General features: G+C 34.2%; 1 protein-coding gene across 2 annotated transcripts; it reads right to left on the bottom strand.

The window, feature by feature from the left end:
- Positions 1-11,633: 11,633 nt before the first annotated feature.
- LOC149162844 (uncharacterized) lies at positions 11,634-13,061 on the bottom strand. 2 transcript variants are annotated; one of them, XM_089435810.1, is made up of 4 exons: positions 12,663-13,061; positions 12,381-12,497; positions 12,164-12,289; positions 11,634-11,920 (listed from the first exon to the last, which is right to left on the bottom strand). In XM_089435810.1, exons 2-4 carry the CDS (start codon positions 12,468-12,470, stop codon positions 11,738-11,740), a joined length of 399 nt encoding a protein of 132 aa, XP_089291936.1. In that variant the 5' UTR covers positions 12,471-12,497; positions 12,663-13,061; the 3' UTR covers positions 11,634-11,737. The 2 variants fall into 2 exon arrangements, with proteins under 2 accessions (XP_089291936.1, XP_089291935.1); XM_089435809.1 differs by lacking the exon at positions 12,663-13,061 and having other exon boundaries at positions 12,381-12,579.
- Positions 13,062-13,402: the final 341 nt, after the last annotated feature.

Below are 13,402 nucleotides of genomic sequence, written 5' to 3'. Positions count from 1 at the left end.
TAATGCAGTATCAACTTTACACCTTAATGGTTTTCGACGAGCATCACAATGGGGTTCCAATAGCGTGGGTGATATCATCACGCAATACTATAGCTGATCTTTCTAAATGGATGTTGGCCTTACTTGCAATTGGAAACAAAGAGCGACCAGATTGGCATGTTCTCGCCTTCATCACAGATGATGCTACTGCAGAAATTGAAGCATTGAGGTGATGTGTTTATTATTTTTACAAGAGGCATAAAAAATATTGTTAATGTATAATCTCACTAAAAATTATGTTATTGCAGGTCTACGATCAAGTGCAAAGTATTATTATGTGTGTGGCATGTTCGTCGTGCATGGTTGAAAAATGTTGGAAACAAGGTCCAAGGGAGGGAAAACCAAATAAGCACTTTTCGTGATTTAGGAGATATCATGCACATGTGTAAAGATGATGCATCTGTGAAAAAGAAAGTTGAAAGCTTATTTGAAGAATTCAGTGAACAAAAAAGATTTTTGGAATATTTTAGAAATACTTGGTTAGCCAACAATAAAATATGTAAGCTTCTTATTGGTGGTTTTAATGACTCTATGTTTCATGTTATATGTATACTTATTAATATATAACTAATAAATTTCTTTCTACAGATATGTGGGCAAAAGCATACAGAGATTTTCCACATTCAAATCAAGATACGAACAATGCCATTGAATCTTACCATAGGTATATCAAGGAAAGGTACCTATGTGAGAAGAACAATGCATGCCACAGAAGGGTTGATTGGTTAATCTATGTTTTGTTGACAAAGGTTGTATTATATTACAATCATATGCACCGTTTAAAAGAAGCTGGTTTTGTACGACCCAGAAAAATACAGGAACAATTGAATTCATCCAAGTGTAGAGCTAAGAAAATCCCAAATGAAGATTGTGTGCCTGATGAAAAGAGTAATGACTATTGGGTTCGTAGCCAAAATAAGGATACTCGTGACATTTGGTACAATGTCATATATAAGGGTTCTAATCTACACTTCTGCAATTGCAATTGGGCCTTGAATGGAAATATCTGTAAACATGTATTGAAAGTTGAGATGTTAGTGAGTAACACTATTTTGGGTGAAAATGTAGCACGTGGTGTCACTGATCCCAGGACAGAAAGGCCTAGAATTTTATTTGATTTGAATGAAACACCTATATTGGGCCCAGAAATCCAAACAGAGCTTTTGCCATGCTTTGATTCTCCTACCAATCTGAATTATCATAATGAAACAAGCATTGATAATTTAGAGAATTTCTCATACAATGTTGAATCAACCAATGTACGACAAGATAGTGCATTCTCTGAACATGATGAGATGAAACGTGTTAACTCATCAACCCTTGAGAAATTGAGATCCATAATACCTACAAATTTGGAACAGGCATATGCATTGAACAACTTGGTAGACAAAGCATGTCAAGAATACAAAAAAATGTTTTTCAATACTATAACTCCATCCAAGATCACTACTAAGAGAAAACACAGTTTCTTAAGTCCAGTAAATAAAAAGAGGCGATGTGGTCGCAAGTCAAAATCAGGGACATATAATCTACAATTTGAAAGGGTTGGACGAGTTCATGCAAGGAAAAAAAGAATGGATGAACAATTGGGGTCAGCTTCTCAAAAACAAAGAAATGTGGACCACGCGCCTGAGATAATACAAGATTCTATTATACCCAATATTGGTATGGAAATTTCATGCTATGCATTGTTTTATGTTAAATGCGATATATTAGCATGTTCAACACATTTGCATAACTATATGAACTATTTTTATTGTTACAGCTGAGGGACCCACATCTCACAACATTCCAAGTTGTCGAATTCGTTTATTTGATGAACATGCTATTGAAAAAAGATCTAGCATTGGGAACACAGCTTCAGCCATTAACACCCCAATATCCTCCCCAAGGGTGCTCCCCCCTATTGCTGAACCAATTAGGATGTATCATCGCCCACACCCACCACCTTTTTCCTCCATAAATTCTTCCATGCCTATAACCACCTCTGTAATACCTTCCCAATGCTCACCCCTACCCTTCAGTCATCAACCATTTTCATTTTTTCAATCGTCCACCCTTAACATTCCAATTTCCCCCCCTAGGTTAATCCCCCGGCCTACAGTGATTCCCACTATCGTACAAACGGTGGGGGTGTATTGTCGCCCACACCCACTACCTTTTCCCTATTTCACATCCACCATGCCTTTATCTAGCACCCCTGAACCATGCCTATATTTGTCACCAAGTGCTCCGCCATCTACCTAGGAAGGGCTGTCTTCTCCATTGCCTCAAAACCTCACGGTGAGAACGAGTATTTGATCAAAATATCATCGTGAATTAATGAAATTGATTATATTCCTTTCAATTTTTACAACTAATTGATTATTGTAATTTTTTGCAGAGATATCAATTTGGAAATCCACCTGGGAGTGCCAAGAGGGACGAGGGTGACTTATAGATCCATACTTTAGATCGATCATGATGTTGTTTTTCCATTATGTCATTTATGGGCATGAGATTCCATTATTTATGTTGGAAATGATGTTCTATTTTGTAAAAAAGAAACATGTATAGTTGGACCTATTTTGAATAAAAATACATAAATTTATACTTGTGTTGATGACACATCTTCATTGAATTTTAAATCGTTATGTGGATGCGATGTTATATTCTATCAATGTTACATTACTTTTCATGAATAGTTGTAATAGATTTTTCGTTTATTATTTACAAATTATCAAGTTTATAAGTTAAGTTACTTATATATTTATATCTTATTTGATGTTTAAAATGTAATCTTAAGACTTATACCTCGCACCTCAAGATTAATCTGTCTAAAAATACATAAGCCTTTCTAACTTGATACTAGATTTTTCGTTTATTATTTACAAATTATCAAGTTTATAAGTTAAGTTACTTATATATTTATATCTTATTTGATGTTTAAAATGTAATCTTAAGACTTATACCTCGCACCTCAAGATTAATCTGTCTAAAAATACATAAGCCTTTCTAACTTGATACTAGATAAAAACAATAACCACACATTACAATCCAATATCAATTTAAAAATATTCTTACAAAGTCTCTTAACAAATATGTAACCATAGATATTTTTATCATAAGCTACCATACAATAACGACTCTTAAGTATACAGAAAATATATATCGAAAAAAATATGACAGCTTAAATATATTTTCACATCCTCGACCCTAGAATATTCATTTATTTCTTTACATATGAATTATAGTTTATGGTTTATGTTCATATTCCATAGATTTTACATGTGAGAATCAACCCATTTAATAAACATGTACTTGTTATTTAACCTCTTTAACCTTTATTGAAACTGTGCATATACGGAAACTGGGCATATACGGAAGATGTGCGCATATACGGAAACTGGGCATATATGGAAGATATGCGCGTGTCTTCCGTCTATGCATAGTTTCCGTCTATGCCCAGTTTCCGTACATGCGCACATCTTCCGTATATGCCCAGTTTCCGTACATGCGCACATCTTCCGTATATGCCCAGTTTCCGTATATGCGCACATCTTCCGTATATGCCCAGTTTCTGTATATGCGCACATCTTCTGTATATGCCTAGTTTCCGTATATGCGCACATCTTCCGTATATGCCCAGTTTCCGTATATGCACACATCTTCTGTATATGCACACATCTTCTGTATATGCCCAGTTTCCGTATATGCGCACATCTTCCGTATATGCCCAGTTTCCGTATATGCGCACATCTTCCGTATATGCCCAGTTTCCGTATATGCACACATCACCCGTATATGCCCAGTTTCCGTATATGCGCACATCTTCCGTATATGCCCAGTTTCCGTAAATGGAATTTGTACACATCTTCGGAAGATGTGCGCATATACGGAAACTGAGCATATACGGAGGATGTGTGCATATACAAAAACTGTGCATATACGGAAACTGGGCATATACGGAAGATGTGCGCATATACGGAAACTGGGCATATACGGAAGATGTGTGCATATACGGAAGATGTGCGCATATACGGAAACTGGGCATATACGGAAGATGTGCGCATATACGGAAACTGGGCATATACAGAAGATGTGCGCATATACGGAAACTGTGCATATACGGAAACTGGGCATATACGGAAGATGTGTGCATATACAAAAAATGCGCATATACGGAAACTGGACATATACGGAAGATGTGTGCATATACGGAAACTGGGCATCTACGGAACATGTGCGCATATACGGAAACTGGGCATATACGGAAGATGTGCGCATATACGGAAACTATGCATATACGCAAGATGTGTGCATATACGGAAGATGTGCGCATATACGGAAACTGTGCATATACAGAAACTGGGCATATATGGAAGATGTGCGCATATACGGAAACTGGGCATATACAGAAGATGTGCGCATATACGGAAACTGTGCATATACGGAAACTGAGCATATACGGAAGATGTGCGCATATACGGAAACTGGGCATATACGGAAGATGTGTGCATATACGGAAACTGGGCATATACGGAAGATGTGCGCATATACGGAAACAATGCATATACGCAAGATGTGTGCATATACAGAAAATGTGCGCATATAAGGAAACTGGGCATATAAGGAAACTGGGCATATACGGAAGATGTGTGCATATACGGAAACTGGGTATATATGGAAGATGTGCGCATATACAAAAACTGCGCATATACGGAAACTGGGCATATACGGAAGATGTGCGCATATACGGAAACTGGGCAAATACGGAAGATGTGCGCATATACGGAAACTGTGCATATACGGAAGATGTGCACATATACGGAAACTGGGCATATACGGAAGATGTACGCATATACGGAAACTGTGCATATACAAAAACTGCGCATATACGGAAACTGTGCATATACGGAAGATGTGTGCATATACGGAAACTGGGCATATACGGAAGATGTGCGCATATACGGAAACTGCGCATATACGGAAACTTGGCATATACGGAAGATGTGCGCATATACGGAAACTGGGCATATACGGAAGATGTGCGCATATACGGAAGATGTGCGCATATACGGAAACTGCGCATATACGGAAGATGTGCGCATATACGGAAACTGGGCATATACGGAAGATGTGCGCATATACGGAAACTGGGCATATACGGAAACTGGGCATATACGGAAGATGTGTGCATATACGGAAACTGGGCATATACGGAAGATGTGTGCAGATACGGAAACTGGGCATATACGGAAGATGTGTGCATATACGAAAACTGGGCATATACGGAAACTGGGTATATACGGAAACTGTGCGCATATACAAAAACTGTGCATATACGGAAACTGGGCATATACGGAAGATGTGCGCATATACGGAAACTGGGCAAATACGGAAGATGTGCGCATATACGGAAACTGTGCATATACGGAAACTGGGCATATACGGAAGATGTGTGCATATACAAAAACTGCGCATATACGGAAACTGGGCATATACGGAAGATGTGTGCATATACGGAAACTGGGCATCTACGGAAGATGTGCGCATATACGAAAACTGGGCATATACGGAAGATGTGCGCATATACGGAAACTGGGCATATACGGAAGATGTGCGCATATACGGAAGCTGGGCATATACGGAAGATGTGCATATACGGAAGATGTGCGCATATACGGAAATTGGGCATATACGGAAGATGTGCGCATATACGGAAACTGGGCATATACGGAAGATGTGCGCATATACGGAAATTGGGCATATACGGAAGATGTGTGCATATACGGAAGATATGGGCATATACGGAAACTGGGCATATACGGAAGATGTGTGCATATACGAAAACTGGGCATATACGGAAGATGTGTGCATATACGGAAACTGGGCATATACGGAAGATGTGCGCATATACGGAAACTGGGCATATACGGAAGATGTGTGCATATACGGAAGATGTGCGCATATACAGAAACTGTGCATATACGGAAACTGGGCATATACGGAAGATGTGCACATATACGAAAACTGGGCAAATACGGAAGATGTGCGCATATACGGAAACTGTGCATATACGGAAACTGGGCATATACGGAAGATGTGTGCATATACGGAAACTGGGCATATACGGAAGATGTGCGCATATACGGAAACTGGGCATATACGGAAGATGTGCGCATATACGGAAACTGGGCATATATGGAAGATGTGCGCATATACGGAAAATGTGCATATACGGAAACTGGGCATATACGGAAGATGTGTGCATATACGGAAGATGTGCGCATATACGGAAACTGGGTATATACGGAAGATGTGCGCATATACAGAAACTAGGATGTGCGCATATACAGAAACTGGGCATATACGGAAGATGTGCGCATATACGGAAACTGGGCATATACGGAAGATGTGTGCATATACGAAAACTGGGCATATACGGAAACTGGGCATATGCGGAAGATGTGTGTATATACGGAAACTGGGCATATACGGAAGATGTGCGCATATACGGAAACTGTGCATATACGGAAACTGGGTATATACAGAAGATGTGCGCATATACGGAAACTGTGCATATACGGAAACTGGGCATATACGGAAGATGTGCGCATATACGGAAACTGGGCATATACGGAAGATGTGCGCATATACGGAAACTGTGCATATACGGAAACTGGGCATATACGGAAGATGTGTGCATATACGGAAACTGGGCATATACGAAAGATGTGCGCATATACGGAAACTGTGCATATACGCAAGATGTGTGCATATACAGAAGATGTGCGCATATACGGAAACTGTGCATATACGGAAACTGGGCATATACGGAAGATGTGCGCATATACGGAAACTGAGCATATACGGAAGATGTGCGCATATACAGAAACTGTGCATATACGGAAACTGGGCATATACGGAAGATGTGCGCATATACGGAAACTGGGCATATACGGAAGATGTGTGCATATACGGAAACTGGGCATATACGGAAGATGTGCGCATATACAGAAACTGTGGATATACGGAAACTGGGCATATACGGAAGATGTGCGCATATACAAAAACTGCGCATATACGGAAACTGGGCATATACGGAAGATGTGTGCATATACGGAAACTGGGCATATACAGAAGATGTGCGCATATACGGAAACTGGGCATATACGGAAGATGTGCGCATATACAGAAACTGGGCATATATGGAAACTGGGTATATACAGAAACTGTGCGCATATACAAAAACTGCGCATATACGGAAACTGGGCATATACGGAAGATGTGCGCATATACGGAAACTGGGCAAATACGGAAGATGTGCGCATATACGGAAACTGTGCATATACGGAAACTTGGCATATACGGAAGATGTGTGCATATACAAAAACTGCGCATATACGGAAACTGGCCATATACGGAAGATGTGTGCATATACGGAAACTGGGCATATACGAAAGATGTGCGCATATACGGAAACTGGGCATATACGGAAGATGTGCGCATATACGGAAACTGGGCTAGATGATCAATTTTTTGGTGATAACACTCCATTTGTTGTGTTGATGCTAACTATGAAACAATAATTCTGATGACCTGATAGATATAGTTAATAAAAATCTTTGGCAACAAGAATAAGGGGATTATAATTGTGTATATTATATATATATTTCATATCACAATCTAAATCCACACTTTTCATGACTATTTGTGAGCGGAAATGCAAGTAGAAATCATTGAGGAAAGCCATGAATCGGATTGTTTGAGCTTTTTCAACTTGAACATTCTCTATAAGAAAATTTATCTTCTTTGTTACAACTATATTTTGTATTTATGTGGGATGGAATTACTAATCATATGATTCCTAGTATGTGCATTGAGCAATATTTACTCTTATCACCATATTAAGCATCTTCAATATAATAGGATACTGAGTTATTTGTCCTCGTTACTGATGGTCATCTTAAAACCTCTTATCCATTAAAGTTAAGTGCAATTGGTCATACACAAACAAAATTTGAAAAAGGTAGGAAAAGGACCCCATATAGCATGAGCTGCTCTTTTTCCCTCAAGATTTAGAGGCAAGGATCTATTAGGAGAGCGATGTATAAAAGTAAGTTTATGATTAGATATTTTGTATATCGATTCATATTTTCAACAATAATATTTATTTTTAATCATTTGATATTTCTTATAAATAGATTTTTATTACATAAGACCTCAAATAGATCATTGCCATGTTTAGTATTTTAATTATTGTAATAAATCCTCACTACCCATTGAATCAATTTGGAGTACAAGTTACGGATTTAGTATCCCTCTTTCATCTAAATCGATAGGGTGTTCCCCTTAACTCGTATCATCCTTCTATTAGTAAAAATAAAATATAATTACACATTTAAATACCGTTTTGAACATGGATTTGTCCACGTTTTTAAGACTTTTAAGTCATTCCTACTTGTGGAGCAAGTTCTTCAAACCATTTTTTTTTCTTTCTTATATTTTTTATTATTAGTATTTGGTGTAATGGTATTTCTCACATGTGATACACTTCTTCTTATTGGTGTTATTTAATGACAACAATGTTGGTGAAATCTAGTTGTGTCATCTACTCTCATAATCATGTTACAGTTATTAATGGTAAACAAAAATACATCCACACCTTATCATAGAATAAGTATTTGACGTAATGCATTAAAAGTATATTTTTATACATAATGGACTAAAAGTTTTTTTTTATATGGTATCATCATGATAATTTCATTGAAGTGATCCACAACTAAGATAAGATAGTCATTATCCCTATTAATGGTCAACAAACATCCAATAAATATATTAAAATTAATTCCCACGGTTTTGTCATTAATAAAACTCCAAGAAATTTTCACAATTTTTAAATTATTGAATTAAATGTTATTCAGAGAAAACAATATTTGAAAAATGTGGTTACCATTTGTGTCATCTATGAAAATAAGAAATATATTTATAGTATGGTATTCTTCTCCACCCCAAAGTTTCCTAATATTTTATTTGTTTGAAATTTATTCACCAAGAATGTAAATTTAACATATAACTTGTAAATGAGAAAAAAAATCTAATTGATCATGGCTAGGGATGATATATTTTTCCAAATTTACCAGAAAGTGCATTGATCTCCATCCATATGAAGTGGTTCCTTGTGGAGGCAAATTAGCCATGAGAAACAAGCATGTACTTCATAGGTAATCAAACTTAGATACAAAGGAAAATCACACACTACTTTAACCACCCATGCTAGACCCCATTGACCATGTTTGATATTTTTGAGAATGGTGTTCCTCATGCAATAGTGGTAATATGTGAAATCTTGAAGTAGCACAAACAGAATTCAACTTTAACAAAATGTTTTTTTTTTCTAGGTTGTCTTATAGTTATTCATGTTTTGTTGTTATCATAAAATTCCATAGAATTTGTATATGCATATAAAGTATAGACACAATTAAGCTTATTTGAAAACATTTAAACCATAGTGTTAAATTTCAAAACCATCATCAGTTCAATTGATAGTCACCATGATAGGAGATCAGTGTCATTATTTGTGCTTTCCTTTTGGTAATTAATCATGATGTTTAATTTATACTAACAAATAAGTGATTGACTTCACGTAACATTCATCATAATGCTATTCTATGTTTGTGGAATTTCAAGGTGCTTATTATCATTGTGAACAATAGTTTATTTCTTGAGTAAATATTGTAGTGAATGTTCACTACTTAAACCAATATATACATATGTTGGTGATGGATCTTGAACATTTAATTAATACCACCCATATGGCATGTTTATAAGAATCCATCTCAATCTCAAATGCTAGATGAATATCATGTGAGATGAGAATCATGGTAGTCTTATGAAATGACACATTTGGAAGAGCACCTCCTTGATAGAGGTCAATGTGGTTCTCCAACTTATAGGGTAGAAGACTTTGCCTATGTTTCCCTATGATAGAGTTTAGAAATAAATCAAGCCAATAATAAGAAAAAGAAGTCTCATTCAAAATAAATTTAAATGTGCATTGTAAAACCTATTATATGGGGTGTTAAAAAAGTAGGAAAAAGAAAAAAAGGAAAAAGATATGAATAAAAATTAAAATTCATTTGGATAAACATTTTTAGAATAATAATTAGCACCATGTAACATTTCATTAGCTTGAAATGCATTTGTTTTGGAGATAGAAACCATATAAAATTCAAAACAATTAACCATTTAAAGTAATTCACTAACCACTTAACTAACTTAGGGATACCAAATTTCCATATGTATCTTATTTATTATAATACATTACATTTTTTTATAAAAAATAAAAAATGTTTCATGTGATACTCAATGTAAACTAGCTAATATACCATTTAAGAACATTGCTTGAATCATAAATATTTTGATAATAATCGATTTATATGATAAATATTTTTATATAGATAATGTAATTTTTTTAAAATAAAAATTTATTTTTAAATACATTTTCTTAAAATATTTCCAAAATAACCCATTTACTTATAGAATTTATTTTACAATTCAAAATAAAAATAAAATAATACCTATATAAATATGAATAAAAAATATCATTACCCTTTCAACTATTAAAATTGTTTGTATATAACCCATTTACTTATAGAATTTATTTTACAATTCAAAATAAAAATAAAATAATACCTATATAAATATGAATAAAAAATATCATTACCCTTTCAACTATTAAAATTGTTTGTATATATACATAATACATTTCACAATACTGGCCATATAAAATTCAAAACAGTTAACCATTTAAAGTAATTCACTAACCACTTAACTAACTTAGGGATACCAAATTTCCATATGTATCTTATTTATTATAATACATTACATTTTTTTATAAAAAAAAAAAAATGTTTCATGCTATACTCAATGTAAACTAGCTAATATACCATTTAAGAACATTGCTTGAATCATAAATATTTTGATAATAATCGATTTATATGATAAATATTTTTATATAAATAATGTAATTTTTTTCAAATAGAAATTTATTTTTAAATACATTTTCTTAAAATATTTCCAAAATAACCCATTTACTTATAGAATTTATTTTACAATTCAAAATAAAAATAAAATAATACCTATATAAATATGAATAAAAAATATCATTACCCTTTCAATTATTAAAATTGTTTGTATATATACATAATACATTTCACAATACTGGCCACAATTACAAAAGAATAACTTGAATGAGAAAAAAAAACTTGAACCCAAATTAAAAAGATGATTATCAACTCTCGCAATAATATTTTAAAATCACTTTATTAAAATCGTTTACAAAATAGAAAATATTAAAATTGTGCTGGGTTCATATCACTCGTTTACCGAAATCTAATTTTTTTTGGGAATTTAACAACAATGTTGACAACTCTGTCAAATGGAGTGAATGAAATATCAAATAAATCTATCTAATAAGCAAATTCAAAGACGAAGGTTGGTCAAACAAATCCACATATTAAGAAAATTCAATGACAAGCTTGTTCGCCAGAGTATATTTGCAAATATTCAACGTTGATTTCAAAGATTTGACAGCGAGGATATTTCTTTCACAAATTGCAATTGCTATATCAAGTAAATACATATATTATGTAAATTCAATAACAAGGTAAATTTAACATTTATTTCTAAGATTCAAGCTTGTAACTTCCTCCAATCACAACTTGCTGGAATGTTTAGCCTTCAAAGTAGCAAGCCTAGTGGGTTTAGTGAGAGCAATGCTAGTTGAGCATATATGCTCTATGTATTGTTTGCGTGACTTGAACCCACGTGCTTTCAAGTCCTTTGGCGTGATTTTGGTCCTTTTAACCATAGCATCAACATTTATCTTTTTTGTTTTCTGTGGAAATTAAAACATTATCAATAAATATCAAAATCCACATAGATATAATGAAAATATGCGGACCATGTAACGAATATGAAAAGACAATGCATTGACTAGCTATCAACAAATATCAAAATCTATATAGATATAATGAGAATATGGGGAACATGTAACGAATATGAAAAGAAAATGCATTAACTAGTCATAAAAATATATGTCAATGTTATTATGAGCTAAGATATGTAGTATATAACTTACCTCTCTTAATTTATCTTGAAGTCTAGGTGAATGCCGCAATGGTTGAGGAGAATGTGATTTTTGGTGAGTATCATGTCCACCATCATACATGTGCAAAGGTGTTTTGGGAAATGTATATTCATTACTCTGAACATTAGATTATACATAGATATAAGTATGAATCAAATAAAATTAAATGTAAAAATATGCTAAATTTACAAGAGTATAAATAGCTTACCTTGCATTGTGACATTGGACGTGAAGATGGTTCTAGCATTTGAACCATTTCATTTCCATTCTTCTTAAGACTTCGACAAGGGGTTTTCATTGATTGTGATGGTTCCAAAGGGAACACCTGCACCATAAATAAGAAATAACACACACACACATAATCAAAACAAATCAAGGATAACGATATATAATACAAAACATCCATTTCTCATCCCATCATTATGGTAAAACATAACAATTTATATATTAATGTTTTTAGTGGAATAGGTTATATGGATTAAAAACTTACTGGCCCAATAACCCCTTGAAAACCTTGAAATCTAGGTGAGCGGCGTAATAGTTGGTGGCTTGAACTTGGGGAATTTTGTTGATTAGGCTACGCATATCAATAACAATGAGTATAATAAATATAAATATTATTTAATGTTAAAATGTCTAAAAAATTAATATACGCAAAAAAATGGACTCAACTGTGTTGTCATTGTCTTGATTAGTTTCATCAAAGTTTAATATATAGTTGTGCCCATCTAATCTTTCTTCCCCCACATCATCAGGAACCTCAGTCCTTGCTTTCTCTTTTAAAGCAATGTCTATGCGCTTCATTGTCTCCATACGTCTACGAGGTAGACTTTGATCCCAACGTTGAATTTTTTCACAAATCCTTTGCTTTGAAGTATCATTAAGCTGATCAAATGTAACAACTGACTGTGAAAACAAGTTTCAATGAATTTAGTCCACAACAATAAATTAATACTAATAAAAAACATATACAGATAAATACTAATAAATACTTACAGCTGAAAGAATTTCATCATTGACAATATTAATAAAAAAGCATATACAAATAAATACTAATAAATACTTACAGCTGAAAGAATTTCTTCATTAACAAATCTTTTATATGCTTGTTGTCGTGCACGACATAGCCTTGCATCTAAATCATAGTGTATTTTGGCATTTTTCCTTTTTACTACACTTGTAGATTTAACCGCCCATATAGCATTTGCATCTCTTACTCGACCTCTTTGA

Source organism: Pinus tabuliformis, chromosome 5_2 (assembly GCF_031772625.1).
Source record: "Pinus tabuliformis cultivar Carrire ecotype Pingquan chromosome 5_2, CPIR1, whole genome shotgun sequence".
Lineage (NCBI taxonomy): Eukaryota > Viridiplantae > Streptophyta > Pinopsida > Pinales > Pinaceae > Pinus > Pinus tabuliformis.
The sequence above is the reverse complement of the archived record's forward strand: the minus strand, read 5'-3'. Positions and strand labels throughout refer to the sequence as shown.

Bases quoted from the DNA above. Each gene is read 5' to 3' on its own strand.
- LOC149162844 (XM_089435809.1), bottom strand. From the start codon at position 12,578: ATGGATGTTTTGTATTATATATCGTTATCCTTGATTTGTTTTGATTAT. The intron at 12,290-12,380 runs GTAAGCTATTTA...TCTAATGTTCAG, and splicing joins GTCCAATGTCACAATGCAAG to AGTAATGAATATACATTTCC. The intron at 11,921-12,163 runs GTAAGTTATATA...TAATTTCCACAG, and splicing joins TTCAAGATAAATTAAGAGAG to AAAACAAAAAAGATAAATGT.